At 32.9% G+C, this 21561-nt stretch overlaps 3 protein-coding genes across 4 annotated transcripts; 2 read left to right on the forward strand and 1 right to left on the reverse strand.

Moving 5' to 3' along the window:
* Positions 1–6: 6 nt before the first annotated feature.
* On the forward strand, positions 7–851 carry LOC108321892 (uncharacterized protein At4g08330, chloroplastic). Its single transcript, XM_017553790.2, has 2 exons — positions 7–147; positions 277–851. Exons 1-2 carry the CDS (start codon positions 62–64, stop codon positions 671–673), a joined length of 483 nt encoding a protein of 160 aa, XP_017409279.1. The 5' UTR covers positions 7–61; the 3' UTR covers positions 674–851.
* Positions 852–1158: 307 nt separating this feature from the next.
* LOC108321882 (uncharacterized) lies at positions 1159–5917 on the reverse strand. The gene is made up of 10 exons (XM_017553781.2): positions 5383–5917; positions 4979–5099; positions 4220–4305; positions 3660–4080; positions 3465–3565; positions 3318–3384; positions 2900–3127; positions 2156–2611; positions 1773–1845; positions 1159–1601 (listed from the first exon to the last, which is right to left on the reverse strand). The coding sequence occupies exons 1-10, from the start codon at positions 5763–5765 to the stop codon at positions 1351–1353; spliced, it is 2187 nt and encodes a 728-aa protein (XP_017409270.1). The 5' UTR covers positions 5766–5917; the 3' UTR covers positions 1159–1350.
* A 7324-nt stretch (positions 5918–13241) lies between these two features.
* Positions 13242–20919, forward strand: LOC108319890 (diacylglycerol kinase 2). Of its 2 annotated transcripts, none has more exons than XM_017551202.2 (8): positions 13242–13575; positions 14236–15367; positions 16403–16781; positions 16854–16930; positions 17330–17449; positions 17557–17721; positions 19713–19850; positions 20472–20919. In XM_017551202.2, the coding sequence occupies exons 2-8, from the start codon at positions 14282–14284 to the stop codon at positions 20622–20624; spliced, it is 2118 nt and encodes a 705-aa protein (XP_017406691.1). In that variant the 5' UTR covers positions 13242–13575; positions 14236–14281; the 3' UTR covers positions 20625–20919. The 2 variants fall into 2 exon arrangements, with proteins under 2 accessions (XP_017406691.1, XP_017406683.1); XM_017551194.2 differs by having other exon boundaries at positions 13243–13575; positions 14252–15367.
* The last annotated feature ends 642 nt before the right edge of the window (positions 20920–21561 follow it).

Raw genomic sequence — 21561 nt, forward strand, 5'->3', positions numbered from 1 at the left:
TATAAACTCACTCTCTCTCTCTCTCTCTCACACACACACACACAACTAGATCACACAAACAATGATTCCTTACGGCGACATGCTCAAAGGATCATTTGAATGTAAACAACTTCAAGTATCCTCCATTGTCAGAGATGTGAACTACAGGTGATTCAGTGTGTCCTCTAATCCAACACTCTGTATATCATTCCTAGATGTTAATGTTATTTAGTGTAAATTTTGAGCTTTCAAATGCAACCATGTGTGATGTGTTTCCTTTGCATGTCTTGTATGTAGCTGTGGTTCGTGTGGTTATGAGCTGAACTTGAACTCCAGCAACCGCAACACTAGTCTCATAGACTCAAAGTCCATAAAGAGAGGCATAATTTCCTTCTTCTCTGTGGATGAGAGCAGGTTCACTCAGATCCAGCAACTTCCCTGGTCATTTTGGATTCCCTTTTTCAACTCCAAGCGCCAACAAAGAACCAAGCTCCTTTGCCGCAACTGTGCCAGCCACCTGGGCTATGCCTACACTTTGCCCTCCCAATCCCAATCCTGGGATGGCATCTCTGATGATTCCAGAATTTATGATATAAAACTCACCGCTTTGTTACCTTCCTTCTGCGAGGAACCATCTCAAAGGTTAGAGAATATGGCCAAGTACGAGAGTGCATCTTCCACTGTGGTGTTCTAATTCTGTAAGGAAAAGGGACATATACAGTTTCTTGTTTACTTTTAAAGTCTAGGGTTGGTCGGGGTTGTTTTGTAGTGATGTGAATCAATGTATTCTACTTTTTTATTAACCTTAGTGTGATGATATTTTGTCAAGATTCTTTATTTTCTTGAATGTGTTGAATGTGCTTGGTTGATCATATAAATCTTGTGGACTCTGCCTAGCTTTTTGTATATTGTATAATCTCCTTGTTATTTTACAATTTTGAATTTGGAACAACCTAAAGGGACACCTCCAAATGCAACAGCAATGAGTCTTTACCTTCACCTTTTTGTTAATTCATGCAGTAATCTTCATTTCCCGTTATTTTCTCTCATGTCCTTGAAGTGATTAGTCTGCCCTATAATCACTTTTAATTGAAGAACATGGTAAGATAAAAAGAACTGCAGAAAACATACACTTCCAAACTTTCCCTTGAGATATGACTTTGTCTGTAAAAACTTCAATGAAGGAACAGAATAAGAAAGATTTCATTATATGCCAGTAAAAACCGTAGCCTCACAGTGTGGAATTTTTCCTTTGATAAGTACCTTCCCTCAAGCCAATTTGGACAGAAGGAAAAGAAAAACGAAACCAAGAATCTTGTGTTAATGTAAGCACAAATTCTATTTGAACCAATATATATGTATATACAGCTTTTAGTCAACCCAATTTATGTCCAGCTGTGTTAATTCTGTAAGCCATTTTTGTGGATCTTGAGAAACAGTGGGTCTAGATGGTGTCTTGATCTCAATATCTACATCAGGTGATGCTACATCATCCTCAACTTTCTTGTCCTTGTCAAGGTTGCCCTGTTTGCTTCTCTGTCTCCTCACCTTAAGGGACAGAAGGCGAGAAACCTGATTAAGTCCACCCCACTTTTCCAATGCACGAGCAATATCAAAGCGTCCTGTGGGAAAATTCCATTATATACTAATTTCAAAATGAAAGTGAGATAAGTTACAGCCATGTCATGTAACAAATTTCAACCATCTTTCTTTCTTAGACTTGAAAGTGAGTGAAACTATGGTTTGTTGTTGGAAGCAATAAAATCAAAGGTTTGGAGAGTATCTCGACTTACCTGCACGTTCAAATGACTTTCTGCTGGGCATAAATGAAGGGTCCATTCCCCAGCTCCTTTGAAATCTACTTATCTGCATTAACAAATGAGTTACATTCTGATTGAATAAGTAAACAATGTTATACTTATGCATGCTCTTTACACGAAATAATCTTTAATATAGGTACATAACCTTATCCTTCTTAATGTCCTTACATGAACCGCAACTTATGAATAAATTAAATAAAGAGAGCTTCTATAAAAGCTAAGTGCATGTATTAATTTTAAATAGATGAGACTCATTTCATTTTGCCTTATTATTTTCTTTTCTTAAAAGTGTTTGTAAAAGAAATTTATGAAATAAGGTCCTAAGTGTTAACTAGAAAGGAACTTTTGCAGCTCACCTCATCATGCAAATTTTCAAGATTGTCCCAGTAACCCTTTGGTTTGCGGTGTTTGTAAGCAAGAGAGAGGTTCATCATAATTGCAATCTTTCTGAACCCCCCCATGCGATTTATAGCCTTCTCAATGTCAACTCTTCCATGCAAACGAAGTTGCTTCCTCATTGGCATGAATCCTTCTTGTCCATGTTCTGCAATGAATTTCAGGATTTCAGATTTAAGGACTTCAATGTCCCTTTGTAATCCTGGAACTCTTCGTCTTTGTTGTGATAAGCTTTGAGCATTGCAATCAGACAACTCTTCAGCTGAACAATAGCTGTCGTCATCTGCAAAGCCAGATGGAGCAGTTTGCTGCCTTGAATTTGTATTTTGCTTACTTTCCAAAATATTTGATGCTGTCCTGTTCTCAATATAATCTCTTATTGCACACAAGTTTGATGGGAGATCTTCATAAATGACCTGAAATAATATTGTTAAGAGAGTAACAATTCCCTATTCAAATACATTGTATATGAATACAAATGATTACAAATTTGTAACACTTCTCTCTCTAAGGAAAACAGGACATGGATAAATGAAGTATCTTGCTTCCACTTATATTGGTTAAACATACTGAGTAACTTTCTATTTTAGATCACTGAGCTTTCATTTTCTATAAAAAGGTTATCTTAGGTGAAACACAATGAACCGTAAACTTTAGCACAGTGATACAGATCAACTAAATCGAATCAAATAATTCACAAACACCTCTTCCATGATAGCTTCAGAAAGGAACGTGTCTTTGCGCATTTTTGACTCCACAGAGTACTTCAGCAGTGTATGATGATTTCCAAGTTGCTCAAAAGTCCACTTTCCCTGGAATGAGTCAAAGTCCCCTTCAACCTGTTCAAAACTGATCTCTTGTTCTAAATATTCACACAAGTCCAGCACAACACGAGCATGAAGCACCATATAAAGCAGGCCCTTACACCCTTCCTGAATATTGATTAAATTAGGGAATCACAAACTCACAATTTATGGATAACTTGTGTCACAAGTTCATAATTGTAATAGTCACTGATAAGGAGAACTTGTGCATTTTATTGAAGGTGGAATAATAGTTGGTACTAATACAGTGACAAGCAAACAAACTAGGATATAAACTGTTATTCAAATTGCACCATACCTGGAGAATGCGGACTTTATTGTTATCTCGTGATAAAATCTTACTGATAGCTAAATTTGGAACTATTCTGCAATGAATGAGTTTATTTCAAGTCAGGAAAATTAGACATGGGATCTGGCAGAATCTTCTGCAGTACACACTACTTACTCAGGAAGAGTCTCATAGGAAGACATGGCATTCCATACATCACTAACAGGAGCTTTAACTGTTATGCTTGCAAAAACACAGCGATGAACACCTCCATTTTCCTTAACATGAACACATGGAAAAACTTTGATCACAAATTTAGCTCGTTCTCAGAACTAAGGCCAACACACAGAAATTTTAGTTCAGGTGAGTTACCAAAAGTCCATCAAATCTACGGAGATGAATTTCATCCACCACACAAGGCCTGTCAAGACTGCAAGTTTTTCCAAATGCACCCCAATTATTGATATTCATCTCACTGGAAGACAAGGGCAAGGAACCAGAAATTGAGGGAACTAAATCTTCTTTGTTTTCTCCAGGAGACAACTTATTCTTTTCACACGAAGAACTATTTGTCTTTTGGGTAGATGACCCATAAATATCAGTAGAAGTTTTATCCAAGTCATTTTCTGGCAGGGAAAGTTTCTGATTTCCTGAAATATTCCTTTCGACTCTATATGCCAAGGCGCGAAGGTTCACGGGAAGATCAGATCTGATAATCCTTTCCAAGAATATGGCTGGGAAATTGAATCTTGGTATAACATTAACTTCATAAGATACATTAGTTGATGAAGATCTGCAAGAAAACACAATTGAATATAACTTCTTAAACAGCCTTAAGGTGTCCAATGAGTTCAGCAGCAAAATCAAAATATAGTCTCTACATCATACAAGGGTTGTCAGCAATCAATGGCTATCAAGGGTACAGGTTCTACCTTGTTCCAGATTTTACAGACCATTTGCCCTCAAACTTCTTAAAGTCTCCATCAACCATGGAAAAGTGAAGTTCTCGGTCCCATGCCTGAGGAGCATTAAAAAAAAATATGTATCAAATATGCAGTGAGTACCTTCTTTGTATGAGAACAATTCTTGAGAAAGTTTTCCATCAATCAAGTAATGGCTGTATGGCAATTTGGCTTTGGGTGCCTGGCAAGGATGCACAGTGACTTAGACTATAAAATGAACACTTCAAATACTTCTAGCTGTCTTATACAATTTATTTATTTATTGAATTCATATCTAATACAAGAGAATAAACACTAAAGAAAGTTATTGTCTTTTTTCTATTCTTATTAAGGTTTAAATAAACCATGGCTGTATTGAGTCTTATAAACTTTAAAACTTCATGTATCCTTGCATATCTTTAACAGTGTCCACTATATTTAATAAGATGAAATCTAACGTAGATGTTGATGCAAATGACATGAGTTGTATGTGACAGAGGTCAAGTGAGTCAAGCTGCTACACGTTTAATTGGGAAGAATTGTGTGGTGAGTATTAGTTATAACTTTTAATCTAATAATTGGTATCTGAGTATGGTATTGTTCAACATTTTGAATCCTAACTATCAAACTCTTAACTTTTTCTCACGTTAAGAGTTTAGTGGGTTTGTATCAACTTCAATAGTGAATGCAGTAACTGAATCACAGAAGAATAAGAAGTTATTTCCAAGTGTTTACGGATGAGATGCTCACAGAATTGATAAATTCTTGAAGATCCAACACAACTCGAGCTTCTATGTGCCAATACATTGACCTTTGAAATCCTCTTTGCTCTAACCATATACGTCCAGGATATGGGCAAGGTATTTTTCCACTGTCAAACAAGCAAACAAACAATGCAATCAGTCATAATCTCGTACAAAACTTACTTGAAAAAAGCACTACCAATATTAGTAGTTATCCAACCAAAGTATACATTTCATTTCGCTAATCACTTCCAGTTTTAGTTTTAAAGAAAAGAAAAAAAGCATCAATTATTGCGATGAAATGGCAACATTGATTAGAGGAAAAACATCTAACCACTTACATTACTTTGGTTCGTTAAGTCTTTCATTGTCATTTTTCTCGTATAATATCTATCATGTTTTATAAATTACCTCCACACAAGGTTTGGAATGAAATCAGCAAGATGCTCATAATCGGTGAGAGCGTTCCAAATGGATTCAATGTCAGCATTGACAGAAATTTCAGCCTTAACTCTCCTTTCCCTCCAAGAAACCACTTGAACCTCACACTGCACTTCACGTTCGACCTCTTCATTTTCTTCCTCTACCCCATTCTGATTACCATTCCCAACTTCTTTCTCACACCGAACTCTGGGTTTGCAGGGAGTTGAGGAAACCGCAATGCCCTTGTAAGCAGAGTGAGAAGGGAAACAGAGGGTGAGAGATAGAAGCGGTGGTTTGCATAGGAAACGCAGCGAAAGAGGTTGTGCTCCTCCGAGGTTGGTGGTTGAAGAAGTTGGGGAAGTGGTGATCATGTCATGAGAGACAGAGAGGGCACAGTGAGTGGTGGAGAAGCTGAGGTGGTGTGGTTGTCGATGTTGTCGTTCATGTCAGCCATTGCTGAGTGGAGTTCATGCATGGATAAGAGCCACTAGTCATTGCTTTTGTCGTTTTCTGCTACAGTTCGCACTTTTCGTATGAATTGGTGGTTCTCATGCACACACGTTGGTGCCTTTTCTTTCTATCCACAGTCTCAAGTGCCTTTTTCCTATTTTTTAATAATATTTTGCTACACCATTTAATATAATACATCAGTATTAAATGAAATTAACAATTTTAATTGATATGAAAAATTGTTAATGTTAATGTTAAAGGGTTTTTGATCTTTCACCGAATAGGAGCTTAATTAGTTATTCGAACATCGATTATATCTGCTTACGCTGCTTATGGTGATGCTGGTTTGGCACTTGGTCTGTATACTCAGATGTTAGATAAAAGAATTCAACCTAGTGACGTTAACTCGTGTATTGACAGCTTGTGCTCATTCTGGATTGGTCAATGAAGCTTAGGATATCTTTAATTTGATGCCTTAATGGTATGACTTTCAACCCTTGGTAGAGCACTATGTGTGTTCTTAGTTGAGCTGGAAACTATCAGAAGTAACACTGTTCATTTTTGAAATACAATTAAACCAAGTGCTAAACTTTGGGGTGCTCTCCTACATGGGGCTTCAGTTTATGGTGACGTTGAAATGGGAAATGAATAAACTTTTTTTTCCTAAACTCTCTCAATTTCAAATTCAAAACAATCCTAATTTCTGTTATTGCTCTTTCAATTCATAAATTCTCTCAATCTCCTTTAATGAAACTACGAATTTAATCCTTAATTTTAAGAAGAATTATGTTTTATTAAATTTTTCCAATTCGAATGAACTCTAATTTCTGTCATTACTTTTTTTCAATTTTTTATTTTAAAAAAATAAAATTTCGTGTTATTAAATCTTTACTGTGTCACAACATTTAAAATATCTACGTTTGTGAAGCCAATTTAACACCAAAAATTATATTGTTTCGATTTTTCATCAAATGAGACAAAAATTGAAGAACTGATATGAAACTTTCATCCAAAAAAAAATCTCTCGAATTATTAAACCTATTAAATAATAACTAGTTAATTATATTCACTTGTGTCGAAAATTTTTATTCACAAAATTTGAATTTGAATTTTCAATTTGAATCTAATTTCATTTAAATATTATGCAAATCTTTATTAAAACAATCATTTCTTTTTTTACAAAACTGAGTTAATTTGATTTTAATATTTCACTTCTGGATTTGTTTTTTAAAAAAAGAACTTAAAAGGTTAAGTCGTGTCTCGTATGTATGATTTTGTTTCAAGGAAATCATCAAAATCAGGAAAGAGTTGTAACCTTAAAGATGAAGTTGTAAAAACAATGGATGATTTCTTTATTAATGTGAAGTAGTCAGAGCAACTTCCATTATATTACGTTTAATTAATCAATTTTTAATTATGGTGAAGTCGTCACCATGTTGGGTGACCTCTTCCAAAGCCAAGTCATGTTAAGCATTAATGATTTCTTTGATTATAAGTAGAGCTGTCAGTTTCTTTCCAAGCCCCAAGGCTAACCCTGACCCTTTTTATATTTAGCCCCATTTTTGTTGACCCACGTCTTGGGGGCTTTTTTTAAAGCCCTTGGCCCCCAAAACCCCATCTAAGTGGATTGTGAATGAAGCAGGGTCGGGTTAGCCCCCTAGTCCCAAAACATTATTTTTGACCCATTTTCTTCTGAACAACCACTCCACTAAGCATTTGACGGCCTCCCCTTAGTCTCGCCGCCCCTCCCTTCGTCTCCTCCCGCTGTCTTCCCTCGCCATGCTGAACCCCGGAGGAAACCGCCGCCCCCAAAACCTCCCTTTGTCGTTGCATGTGCTGCCGTGTGCAAGTCCCGGGGAGAAATGTGCAAAGAAATTGTTAGCAGTCCTGAATTTTGTGGGAAGATCACTTTCCCTATTGGCCTGAAGTAGGTACACCTTTTGTTCTTCTATCATGTGTCTAAAATATGCGTAAAGTATTTGCTTTATGTATCAAGGATATGAAATTTTTACCATGACCAAAGTTTACATTTTTATGCTTCATTGACTCTTGTCTTGTCTGTAGCCTAGGCATAGGAATGGAACCATCCAATGTTTCATCAAGAGAGACAAATCTAAGCTGACATACCATCCAGTCCTGGTAAGCTTTCCTTTGTTGACACTAACATATATGAATTTATCTTATCATCTTATTTTTTTCTTTCTTTAATTTGCTTTTACTATGTAATTTTTGTGCTTATGGCCTCTGGTATTGATATATTTATTGACTTTTTCCTTTATCAATATGAGTCGTGGTCACCTTTGAAAGTAGAATTTATTGTTGTTTCTTTGATTTTTGGTTCAACTTAATTGCTTGTTATGTTCATTTCTATGTTTGGATTGGTGAAAAATGATGGAATGAGGTGGTTGTTTTTGAAATGTAAGCTTTGCTACCTTAAACTCGATCTTACAGCTTCCTTGTGGTGTTGGGAACTGTTTTTCCAAATTCATTTTTTATCACAACCTGTTGTTTTTAATGCAATTTAGATAGTAGTGTTCGAATATGATGGTCAACTTCTTTGTTGTGGCCCACTTACAAACTTATTGTGTCGTTTTATTGAAGTTTATGAAAGTAAGTAATAACTACTGGTGCTCAAGTTACTTAGGGTTAGGTGCTGATGTCACTTCTAGTTTATTTTGGTCATATGATCCATTCAAATAATTCAACCTTGTCCCGAGCATCATTTCAACTTGGTGCGTGTTTGGCTTGTTAGCTTTGCTAAAGTTTTAATGGTGTGTGATGCATGTCTATTATGCTTATGTTGACTTTAATTACAAGAGAATAGCTCATGCCTTGCCTATCCTACTTGTTTTATTGGTTGAAATGTATTCTATGCTAGCACGAGTATTGAGTTGACAAATGTCTTGCTGTTACAGTGTGTTGTATAAATATACATTTAGGAATTTATGTTCCTGGCTATCATTGTTTTTTGGGCCTGTTTTGGACTAATAAATGTGTTCCTACAGCCTTGCTTATTGTAAATGAAAAGTTTCTTCTCTCTGCCAAAAGGACCAAAAGAACAACTTGCACGGAGTATATTATATCAATGGATGTAGATAACATATTGAGATCTAGTAGTACGTACATTGGAAGTATAAACTAAGCTCCAGGAAGTATATTACAATATATGTATTTACCAATTGCTGTATAAATTTTTTGTTTCTTTCTATTTTTTTTATCTATTTCTGGATCATAAATTTTTTTCTCTACATAAAATTTGGTAAAAAAGAAGGTCCATGGGCTGGCCCTGACCCACAGGACTTTGGAAGTATTTAGCCCTGTGAGCTTTTTTAATAAAGGACTTTTTTGGTCCTGTGGGCTTTTTTGGCCCCAACCCATGTGGGCTAGGACCAAGTCCTATTATGGAGACTTATTTCACAGGTCTAATTATAAGTTACATTGAAGTTGTTATTGAGGTTGACAATTTCTTTGAAAATAATTTCAACTAAAGTCATGATTGAATGTAATGACTTCTCTCAAAAACTAATTCAATTAAAGTCGTCATTGGATATGATAATTTCTTTTAAAATAATTCCAACTAAAGTTGCTATTGGGTGTGCCAACTTCTTTGAAAATAATTTCAGCTATAGTTGTCATTCAAATTGACAACTTATTTAAAAATATCTATATCAATATTTGCATGTTTAACTTTTTACTTATTATAATTTATCTAATTAAATTTATATTTTTTGTCTTCCAACAATTCACAACTAACAATTAAATTTGTCTAATATTTTCGAACAAAATAACTACTACACCCAATGCACAGTTCAATACCACAAATTCATAACAAATATTAATAAGTAAAAGTTGTCATTGCATATGACGGCTTCAATTCATAATAAAAATTAAACCAATGTTGTCATTGCTTATGAAAACTTCAATTTAACTAGATGATTTCAGTTAATATGAGAATCGTCATACATGGTGACAATATGTAAATTGAATTAAAGTCGTCACACATAAACACAATTTCAGTGTTGTAGAAATTGTGTCTCACTTACAACTTTGATTAATTTGATTATGTTTAATTTAATTAAAAGTAATTATGTTAATCATGCACCTTACAAAGAAGTCATCATTTACTTAGACGACTTTAGCTGTGATGGTCAAAGTCGTGGATAACTCCTTTAAGTCGTGTTTCATGAACACGATTTGATTCTTCTAGTAATAAGCTTTTAAAAATTTAATCCATATGTATACTTTTCAAATAAACTTGACCCATTGTGTGAGTAGATAAACTTCAATTTCTTTTTAAGTAGGTAACCAAAATTTCTTTTCCTTTCTTTATTTTTTTATTTTTTTATTTTTCTTATTTATTTCATTATAAAAATTTGACATTTGTGTTAAAAACCATCATAAATGACATTTATGATAATTAAAAAACATCTGAATTAGACATGTGAAAAACAAATTTTGGCAAAATCTTTTACCACTAGGATTGTTAATAGAAAAACAAAACATAATAAATACTACAAAATTTATTCTTATTTTTTATACTTTATCATGATTAAAAATTTCACAAAATATATCATATTTTATTACAATTTAACATGGTTGAACTTGTGAAAATGTGAACTTTAATGAATTAAACAACTTCTTCTAAGAGTTAGAATTTGTGTGAATGAACATATGACGTTATAGTATAACAACCCAACAATCCTTCACATTGTCTCCAATACAATATTTCATGAGAAAATAAAACATAAAAATTGATTGTCATTTTGTTAGAAAGGAATTCACCAATATCTTATTACTAAGTTTATCATTTCTAATTGAAATGTAATATTTCTTTATTATTATTATTTATGTAAGGGAACCCAAGTGTTAAGCTAGGGTTTTAGAAAGTGTCTTGACCTTTTGTTGTAAGACAAAAAAATTAGATATCAATAAATGTAATAATTATGAAAGTCGTTATTTAAAATAAGAAAAGATAATTATTATAGAAGTGAAGGGTAACATATTGGATAAAATTGCCTCTTAAAGTATGAATAGGTTGTTATGTTTGTTTAATTATTATTTTAAATATTTCTCTTAAGTATTATCATAGGAAAACATAAGAAGAAAATACCTTTATTTTAAAAAAATTTAATAATTAAGAAAAATATATAAATGTGGTTAACTATTTTGAATAAAAGATAAAATAATTTGTTATTTTTATTTAAAGGGTTTATTTTATTTTAAAATATTTTCTAAAATCCATTATTAGATATGGTTAGATATTTAAAAAAAATATTCTTGGATATTGATATATACTATATACATTTACAAATTAATAGATATCTTGAGATATTATTATAAATTAAAAGATATCTTGAGATATTATTAGATATAATTAGATATTATTGTTAGATAGTAATAATAAAATATAATTATTATTTAGGAACTTATTATAATCAATTAGAATAAAAATATTAAGATAGAATATATTATGTAGGGATTTATCATAGTTAGTTAAGTTAAAGATAATATTATTATATTATGAAAATAATGGGCTTTTATAAAATATTTGAAAAAATAAACCGAATTTGGTTAGGTATGTTTTTTGTTAGATAGATTATTATTAGATATATTAGATAAACATTTTATTTTTATCTTATCTTTATCTCAACCAGTTTGTTATTAGTATTTTAGGCTTAGCCCATATTTCTTTTATTATAAATAAAGTACCTTAAGTCTATATTCAAGAAAAATTAATTCTATAAATAGTTGTTACTATATTAGACACCTCCTATTTATATAAAAACTTTGATCATTATGGGTGAAGGTGAGAGTTTGAACGAGTGAAGGTCTGTGGGTGTTGTTGAAGGGCATTGCTTATTCTAAGAAAAAGTCAGTGGGAAACTCAAGTAAAGGGAGCTTACATTCATGATTTTGTTTTCTTGTTTTCCTTTCTATGTGTGTGTTTGGTTGAACTCTCTGATGATTGTTGAGCCATAGGTGTTACTAATCGTGTTGTTGTGTTTTGTTGTCGAGTTGTGTGGTTGGTTGTTGTGATGTTTGAACATGAATGTATTATTTGTTGTTGGTTGTATACTTGTGAGGATAAGATATGTTGTTATGGGGTCATCTCGCCGTATTTAGTAAATCTAGCTATGACTCTTTTGGTCATGCAATACGGAAAATAGATCCTCTTCGACCGTGCGATTTGGAAAGAGGATGACTCAAACTTACCTATTCTAATAAACAAGTAGTATGGTAGGGTACGTGAGATAGACTACAAGTGTTTGTGGTAACATGATTTGTGTGATGTGAATGGATTAAGGATGAATATTTAAATGTTGTGGATGAATGCATTGTATATTATCTTCTATTGTCACCCTGACATATTGTGATTATAGTTTCTATCTACGATAATCGTTTTTATATGAGAGCAAATGATGTTACATATGACTATGTGTGAAGATACGTGTGAAAAAATAATATGAGAATTTTCAATTTGAGAAAGTAAAAGAGTTTATATTTAGATTTTTTTTAATATTATAAGTTATAAATAAATTAATTGTTATTCTCACATGATTTTAATTATTTTTACAATAATAAAATAAAGTTTTTAATTTTTTACTATGATATCAAAAACTATTTTTTCTTAACTTATTTAATTAGATGTGATGTCTTAAAATGGAGTGTTACATATATATATATATATATATATATATATATATATATATATATATATATATATATATATATATATATATATATATATATATATATATATATATATATATATTCTAATCCTTTATACTCATAAATATAGTAGTAAATTGTAACACTGTTAGGTGAAAATACACTATTTTACTTAATACAAGTTATTCAACTATTTTTGTTTAAAAATTTTCTATTTCTGATAACCAGTATAGTGACTTTAAAATTTGATTTTTATAATTAAAAAATAGATATTTCTACTCTATAAATACAGTAGTAAATTATAACATTGTAAGGTGACAATACACTATTTTACTTAATCCAAGTTTTTCAACTATTTTTGTTTTTAAATTTATTCTATTTCTGATAATCAGTATAGTGAATTTAAAATTTGATTTTTATAATTAAAAAATAGAACGGAAAAAATGTGTTTTTAATAATTTTTAGCGTAATAAAAAAAAAGTCTTATTGAGTTTTTGTAATTAATAAAACTTCTATGTAAATAACTGATAATACTAATTTTAAATAATGATAATGACTTTTAATTTTATTATGCAACTAGTCCGAAATTAATTAATCATGATTTGTAAAAGCCATGATGAGAAATTGGTTTTTGAGTATGAATAATAAAAGGTGCATGAAACGAAGGATATAATAGTAAATAAACACGAAACGCGTCTGGCACTCGTGTGTTCCGGTGAATAGAACAGGGGAAGCGTGTTCCTTGTGCGATGGAAATCCCGCCCCTTTTCCGTTTCTCTCTCAAAAACTGTTCTTTTCCCTTTTCCTTATTCATTTAAATATTAAATAATATATTCTATTACTTTTGCATTCAGTAAGGTGTAAAGGAAGGAAGGGGCACAAAATCAAAATGAAACGTTGAATTTCAAAATCTGATAATGGTAACAATACTCTATAGGATTTGCATTAACGTGTTCTTCTTCGAAGGGGAAGAAGAAGACGAAGAAGAGAAGGGTTGCGATTGCAACTGCATTTTGTTACGCTCCAAAATCCAATTTCGTCATTAACCTAACCTCCTCTCAGGTTTAACGCCAATTCTTCTCCCTCTTTCCTTTTCGTGCCATTCATCGTCTTGCATAGATCTATTGTCTCTTATTTCTCTAATCAATTTTATTTCTTCGTTCATCGTATCCTCCATCCTAAACTGCATTTTCAATCACCGAGATAAACGTTTTTTTTATTTGTCTCAATTTTCAATATTAGGTTGCCGCAATACGCAATTCGGTTTAAAGTATTAAGGCAGCACCGTGCGTACGTGTGTGCCCTAGAATTTCGTTTTAATTTCGTTCTTGATTGCACAATTAGGTTGTGAGTTATTTCAAAATTTAATATCGCTTCCACTTTTTTGCTTTTTGTTTATGTGATATGATTTAGGAATAATTGGAAATGGTGTAAGTAAATGTGTCATGATTTTTCATTTAGTTAGCAAGTTGAAGGGTGCTATTTAACTCAAGTTACTCAATCTTAATTCGTATATTATCTGTTGAAATTTTATTAGCGCTCAATTTTTTGTTTCTGGAAACTGCATCAAGCTAGTGATCCCACTCTGGATTATATATTTTGTATTTTTCTGCATTGCTACTGGTCAATCACGCTTTGCTGCCCATATTTACTATATTTTTTTATGTTCTGTCTATAATTATATTTGTCAGTCGTAAATGTATTTATGACAATGTGTGACAGTGTCTTCAATGATCAGGTTTTATGTTTGACGGAAGAGTTCAATCAAATGAGTTTAACCATGATAGATTTAGGAATTTCATTTCTGAGGTTGATCACGAGCCCTGATGCTTCCGGTGCATCTATTATTGGATGGCTCATCACTGGATCATTTGGACTGATGGCAGTCGTATATGCCGTTCTCAAGTGGCAGCGTAGGTCCTCGTTGAATTGGATTAAAGCTGCAGCAAGAGAGAAGAAGAAAGTTTGGAAAAAGTTTAAAGTACCACTGTCTGGTCATTCTTGGGTTGAAGATTTCACTTACAGGGAACAACCATCCACTTGTTGTTTCTGCTTGACTTCCCTTTGGCCTTCCCAAAATCTAGGTACAACAGCCTCACCACATACCCCTCTCCATCGTTGCTCTGTTTGTGGTGTCGCTGCTCATTTCCTTTGTTCACAGTTTGCAGCAAAGGATTGCAAATGTGTTGCTCAGGCTGGTTTTGGCCATATTAGACACCACTGGTCAGAAAGATGGGTTAACGTGTATGAAAATCACGAGATGTCTGCCTTCTGTTTTTACTGTGATGAGCCATGCGGTGTTCCCTTTGTTAAAGCTTCTCCAACATGGCATTGCCAGTGGTGTCAGCGCCTCATTCATGTTAAATGTCATAACAAATTGACTAAAGATTCTGGTGACTTTTGTGATTTGGGTCCCTTGAGGCGAATTATCCTTTCTCCTCTTTGTGTCAAAGAAGTTGATGAGGATCTAAAAGGAGGACGGCTAAGTTCTATTATAAGCTCTTCTGTTAATGGCCAGATTAGAAAGCGGCGTAACCGCAGTAAACATGGAGGTGGTTACAATGCTAATGGTAAATCACGTGGTTCCTCAGGTACTGATGCAACGCTTTTTGACTATGTGTTGAATGGTTTTGGCTGGAATAATTCCAGTAATGAAAAGTTTTATGATCAATTGGGTAATAGTAGAGTACTAGGAAACGGTTTAACTTCTACTCATAGCCACATCAAGAAATACACACTGGTTGATTTGCCACCAGATGCAAGCCCACTTTTGATCTTCATAAATGGCAGGAGTGGTGGTCAGCTTGGGCATTCTCTTCATAGGAGATTGAATATGCTATTAAATCCTGTTCAGGTGAAGTTATTACTTTGTCTTTGATAAACAATTTATTTTCGTGCTTCTTATTTAAGTAATGACATCTGTTGTTAAGCATATTGCAGATATATCTTTTAGATATTTTTCAGTCAAGTTGGATCATATAACTTATGAGTTTGTTTGATTAGTAGTTATATTTAGTGATGATTCTATCTCAAGATTCCTTTTATTCTACTTTGCTCTATCCTTCATGTTGCTGATGAACAGTGTTATGTTAACCTGATTCAAATTTGGAAAAAGGAATATTCTTTCATTTACTTTCTTAAAATAGAAGATTATAACTCTAACATAATGTGTGAAATCTGGGACCTGCTTGTTTAACCTTGTATGATTTGGTTTCATCATCCTGGTTCCTGAAAATATAAAATACTCCTGGAATTGCAGACAACCTTTTAATTGCAGATACCCTAGTTGTGGTCTCTTTGGCTGTCTTAATTGCGGCCTTAAGGGTAGTGGATCACTCCTATACCCACTGGAGGTATGACTTAGTAGAACTTATAAAGCTAGGGCAACCCTCACCTTACAAATAGGTTTTATAGGTTCATTATTAACCATGGATACCAATTGCAAATTGCCTAATCTTGAATATTTCTCCTGACTATTTACCTTGTGCCTTGTTGAATCCATATAATTACTAATTATGAAGATTTGCTGGAGGCTATTTAATCTTTATACTGATGACAAGTTAATAAAACATAGTGAAACTAGGTTCTTATGTAGTTAAAAGAAAAAGTCAACATATTATGTTTATTTTGTTGTTATCTTTCAATTTTTGCACCAAAAAGAACTTTTTGTTGATTTCCCTCTTAGAAATTCTTATGATTTTATCGTGGAATTTTGTATGCAAATACAGATTTATATTTAATTGAATCCTCCTAAAAACTTTTTATAGCAAGTTATCTATGAAAAATTATTTTTTCCTTAGAAAATCTAGCATTACTTGTCTAGATATGGATAGTGTTTTTAAATTGATATCAGTCTCACTGGACATGTGGTTTGGGGATTTTACTGTAGATATTTGAATTGAGTGCTTCTCAGGGCCCTGAAGTGGGCCTGGAATTCTTCAAAAGTGTACGATATTTTAGAGTACTCGTATGTGGTGGGGATGGCACGGTTGCATGGGTCCTTGATGCTATAGAAAGACGCAGTTATGAGTCACCTCCACCAGTGGCAATTCTTCCCCTTGGCACTGGAAATGATTTGTCCAGGGTACTGAATTGGGGAAAAGGCTTCTCTACCCTTGACGGAGAAGGCGGATTGACCATGCTTTTGCATGATGACATTAGCAATGCAGCAGTCACTATGCTAGATCGATGGAAAGTTAAAATCTCAGAAGAAAGCTCTGAAGGAAAATCAAATAAAGTGAAAACTAAATCCATGATGAACTATCTAGGTAATTCACTGAACAACCACCACCTAAGATTGTGTCTTAAGAGTTGCTGACATCTACAAACTGCGTTTGTAGGCATTGGATGTGACGCAAAGGTTGCATATAAATTTCATGTTACTCGACAAATAAGTCCTGAAAAGTTTTGTAGTCAGGTGGAATTCTCTCTTCCTCTGTATATCATTGTAAAGTATTCATTTATGTTGGTCCATGTCAATTGTCTAGTTTTCTTAAATTTGTTTCAACGTATGTACATTCTTTGAACTACTATTGTAAGACTGAGCGATATTAATTAAAATCTATACCGCTGGTAGGTGCTTATAGGCCTTATTCTAAATCGCCCTTGTTAGTATTCGGACTATAAATCTAATTGAACGAATAGGAAGTTAGGAACCCATTATTGATTATTTTAATGTTTATCTACTGTACCTTATACATGTTTACTTGCTAGTTTGACTCTTATCTATGGTATTTAACTTGTTTACAATTCATACAATGCTTCCTTAACTAATACTTTTGCGTTTTTTAATCTTCAACCATTATTCTATTACCAGTTTTTGAATAAACTGCGATATGCAAAAGAGGGAGCAAGAGATATTATGGACAGAACTTGTGCTGACTTGCCATGGCAAGTATGGCTTGAAGTTGACGGGAGAGACATCGAGATTCCCAAGGTTAAATACTGATTCTGATTATTATTTTCACATAAGAAATTTATTTTATGAATATCCTGTCCTCTAAATTTACGTGTAAAACAGTTAGTTATTTCTTCGTACAACAGGATTCTGAGGGCTTAATTGTGCTCAATATCGGGAGCTATATGGGTGGAGTAGATCTTTGGCAAAATGGTTATGAGCATGATGATGATTTTAGTCTGCAATCCATGCATGATAAAATGCTGGAGGTGGTATGTGTTTGTGGAGCATGGCACCTGGGAAAACTTCAGGTACGTGAATTTATTATAATGATATTGATTTTTATACTTTAAATTTTTATACTTTAAAAACAAAAGCAAGAAGATATTTACCTTGGGTTTGAACGAAGAACTTTAAAATTTTATGGAAATTTGATATGCTTGAGATATGAATTACTTTGATTTAAATTCCCTACACTTTCAAAATGTTTTATTCGGATAAATCAACTCAATTTTAAATATCAAATTATCAGTTTGGGTAAGGTGTCTTAAATTTTACTATACTCGATAAAAAGTAATTACTGAAAAAGCCAAACTGATCTAGATTTTAACATTCTAAAAAGTGAAAGGTATACTCGGGTTTGATAATTCCCATCACTTAATTATTGGTTGGGTCTAAAATCTACAATGGATACTTTCTATCACGATTTCATTTCATTTGGTATGCTTACTCTTTGTTGGACTCCCTGGAAACAAAATAAGCCTAAGCTCCCGTACAGTTGAGGTAACCCTCGGCTAAGATTGAAATTATAGAGAATGCCAGAAAGAATTTAAGCAATTATAGCCACTGAATATTCCATCCTCCTAGAACATCTCTACGATATTCAGTGCCTAAACCTTTCACTTTCCTCTCCCTCTCATTTAATCCTTCTGGTGGTAGGTAATGTTCATATTTCTCCAGGCATTCTTACCCCCTATATATTTGAATAGCTGTCTAAGTTATTAAAAAATTCTTCCTTTTTATGCTGTTCTTTACACAGACATCACCCACTTTTATGGGGCTCATTTTTCTCAATTTTTGATTAAACACTCGCTAAGGCTCAGTAAACTAGTAAAGTAATAGAAGTTTTGGATTCATGTTGTGTCTAGCATCTTTCTCCATTTGAAAATCTAACTTTTTCGTACAGTATGCTTATGAGATTTTAAGTCTGATCCAATGTCAAATAGTACGACAAAACTTACATATAGTACTAAGGTACTGTGTTGATACTATTTTCCCATGATATGTAGAGTTTCACTTCAGTGATGTACAATAGATTTAATAAGACGCAAACTATTAAAGTAAAACTCTAAATCTGATTAGAGAGCAACGGTAGTAGTATCTACGGTATTGTATGCAAGTTTTGTCCTAGGTAATATGCCATCATGAATGCACACGAGTCAACTGCATGAAATTGATCGTGCTTATGCTGTTATCTTGAGTTTGAGCTTCAAGTATACACTTTGGTTAAATATTTAATTCAGTTTTTTGTCACTTACGTAGTCCTATTCGGCAGAAGCAGGATTGTACCTTATAGAAGATACCTGTAGTCCAAAAAAACTGTTTTTACTGTTAGTATCTTATAATAAGGACTTTTCATACTATTATGGAAAAACTTTGTTTGTTGAAATGATTAGTCTAGATATTGTAGAAAACCTATTCCAAAACAGACTATTGGATTTATACATATTTCACTGGTGTATTTTATTGAAATGCATATGAAACATGTTGGAAGTCGCATATTGATTAATATCAACTAGAAATAAGACCAATTTATAATATATAAGTGAGTACAAACCTTACTTTACAAATTGGTTTTGTAGGGTTGAGTTAGGTTAAAAATCCAACTCTTAACAAAACAAATAAAAGATTTTTTTTAGCTAAATTGCAATTTTAGTCCACCTTTAATTACTAATCTACGATATTAGTCTCTATTTCTTCCCTGCAATCTTAGTCTCCTGATTTTAGAAAATCGTCAATTTGGATAAAAAAAATTTAATTATACATACCTTTTATTTATTTTTAACATTTTAATTAACTAAATCATTTCATGATGGTATCTTAAATAAATATATTAGATCTAGGGTTCAATTAGATTAAAATAAAAGAAATGAAACGTATGTAAAATTATCGAAGACCAAAATGTATGATTTGGGAATTAAAGGGAGATAATACTGTATCTAAGTTTTATGGAATTGCGATTTAGCCTAAACTTTTAAATCAATGGTAAGTTAGCAACAAGAATATCTGGTTTACTGTATAGGTTGGACTTTCACAAGCAAGAAGGCTTGCTCAAGGTAAAGTCATCAAGATACACTGTTCCAGTCCTTTCCCGGTTCAAATCGACGGGGAGCCATTTATCCTACAACCAGGATTCTTGGAAATTACTCATCGCGGACAGGTAATGGCATACTTTCATATTTTTGTAGTAAATAAGTCTCGTTTTCTACTCAATGATACATTGTAGTATGCGGTTTGAGCAAAATACGTTCTTATCCATATAGGTCTAAAATGTATTTTCCATCTAATTAAGTTATAATTGCTCTCAAAAGCTGTGTACATTCATCTTCTGGGTTTAAAACAGAGATATCTTATACAGCCCTCCATAAAATAAATAGATCGATAAAATTATGGTTTGTGTTATATTCAGATGTAAGGGCGGAGGGGGAACAGCCCGTCCCTGTTGCAATAATTAAAAATGGTTTCTAATATATTCACATGACGGGTTTTAATGTCTGAAAAGCCGAAGAGATTTCTCTTATCCGATACCTTTACCCCTCCAACTAGATTTTTCCAATAATTATCTCTGACTTTAACATGTTGAAGGCTGGATTGGGTATTGGCATTGAGCTGTCTTTAGGGATAGACAAAATAAAACATTTTGTTGACGTTTTTTGGGTAAGCATATTTTAAAAAAATGATTTGTTATTTTTACTGATCTCTTCAAATTTGAGCATTAGAAAATGTGGACAGTTCAGTTCAGTAATTCTGAATGCACGAGGGTTTTATGTTGTATTTTCAGGCATTCATGATGAGGAAGACTTCAGAAAATGAACCTAAAGGAAGAGCAGCTGCAATTATGACAGAGGTATTACTAGATGCCGAGTGCAAGGGAATTATTAATGCATCTCAGAAGAAAGTTCTTCTCCAGGATATGGCCATCAATCTTTCATAAAGATCCATCTCAGGCTCAGCATGCATTATACATAGTTGCCCATACATCCTATACGTGGGTTTTTGGTTGTTTTGTCTTCTAATTCTTTTTATAGGACCATTTTTGGTAATATATTGGAAATAGAGACAGAAAGATTAGCTCCAACAAGTGACAAATTTAGTAAGAGTGAAAAATATGCGGCGGCATCATTTAGGTTTCCGTTTATTGTTTGCGTTGCGTCTAACCCCACGCTCTGTATATTGTAACCTGGCAAAATATCATTTTATGAAATCCTTCTTGTACCATTGTGTTATGATATTTTTCTCAACAATTTTGTCAGTGTTCATAGTTGGATTATAAAAGTTTAGTGGCTATTAGAATAAATATGACCATTCATGATGGTGGTAAATCAGCATAAGCAATTTGAATTTCACTGACGTGCTTGATTTTGAGGAGATATTAAACACAAAAAAAATGAAACAATATTTAATTTGAATTGTTTGATAGAAAATAACAATTTGAATTTGAATTTTTTATTTTATTTATTTTTTCACATTTTTTCCTCAAAAACACACTCTTCCCTCTCTTTACACTATCAAACAAAAGCGAGAAAAAAAATTGTTGATAACTAAATAAATGGGTTGTATTAATTTTTATTGCATATATTGTCAGAGCACTGTGGCAGTATAGCTATTTTCTTTTCTACTATGCAAGTAGCACCAATCACGTATAGTTGTCCATCACAATTAATTTGGCAAGTTGGTGAGGGAATAGACGCATGTACAAATGGTTTTTTTTTTTTTTTTTGAATTTATTATTTTCATTTTTCTTTATTGGATGCTTCTTTTGTAGGCCATGACCATTCTCATAATGTGATAATCCATTAATTAAGCATCAACATATCTATCTTTCATTTCTTCTAACATCATTTTTCTCCATCTTCACATTAGTATGTCTG

Source organism: Vigna angularis, chromosome 1 (assembly GCF_016808095.1).
Source record: "Vigna angularis cultivar LongXiaoDou No.4 chromosome 1, ASM1680809v1, whole genome shotgun sequence".
Classification (NCBI taxonomy): domain Eukaryota; kingdom Viridiplantae; phylum Streptophyta; class Magnoliopsida; order Fabales; family Fabaceae; genus Vigna; species Vigna angularis.

Excerpts from the sequence above, each read along its gene's own strand:
- LOC108321892 (XM_017553790.2), top strand. The coding sequence starts at position 62 with ATGATTCCTTACGGCGACATGCTCAAAGGATCATTTGAATGTAAACAA. Across the intron at positions 148-276 it reads GTCAGAGATGTGAACTACAG|CTGTGGTTCGTGTGGTTATG; the intron begins GTGATTCAGTGT and ends TCTTGTATGTAG.
- LOC108319890 (XM_017551202.2), top strand. The coding sequence starts at position 14,282 with ATGAGTTTAACCATGATAGATTTAGGAATTTCATTTCTGAGGTTGATC. Across the intron at positions 15,368-16,402 it reads TGCTATTAAATCCTGTTCAG|ATATTTGAATTGAGTGCTTC; the intron begins GTGAAGTTATTA and ends ATTTTACTGTAG. Across the intron at positions 16,931-17,329 it reads CTGAAAAGTTTTGTAGTCAG|TTTTTGAATAAACTGCGATA; the intron begins GTGGAATTCTCT and ends TTCTATTACCAG.
- LOC108321882 (XM_017553781.2), bottom strand. The coding sequence starts at position 5,765 with ATGATCACCACTTCCCCAACTTCTTCAACCACCAACCTCGGAGGAGCA. Across the intron at positions 4,081-4,219 it reads TCTGTAAAATCTGGAACAAG|ATCTTCATCAACTAATGTAT; the intron begins GTAGAACCTGTA and ends GTTTTCTTGCAG. Across the intron at positions 2,612-2,899 it reads CTGAAGCTATCATGGAAGAG|GTCATTTATGAAGATCTCCC; the intron begins GTGTTTGTGAAT and ends ATATTATTTCAG.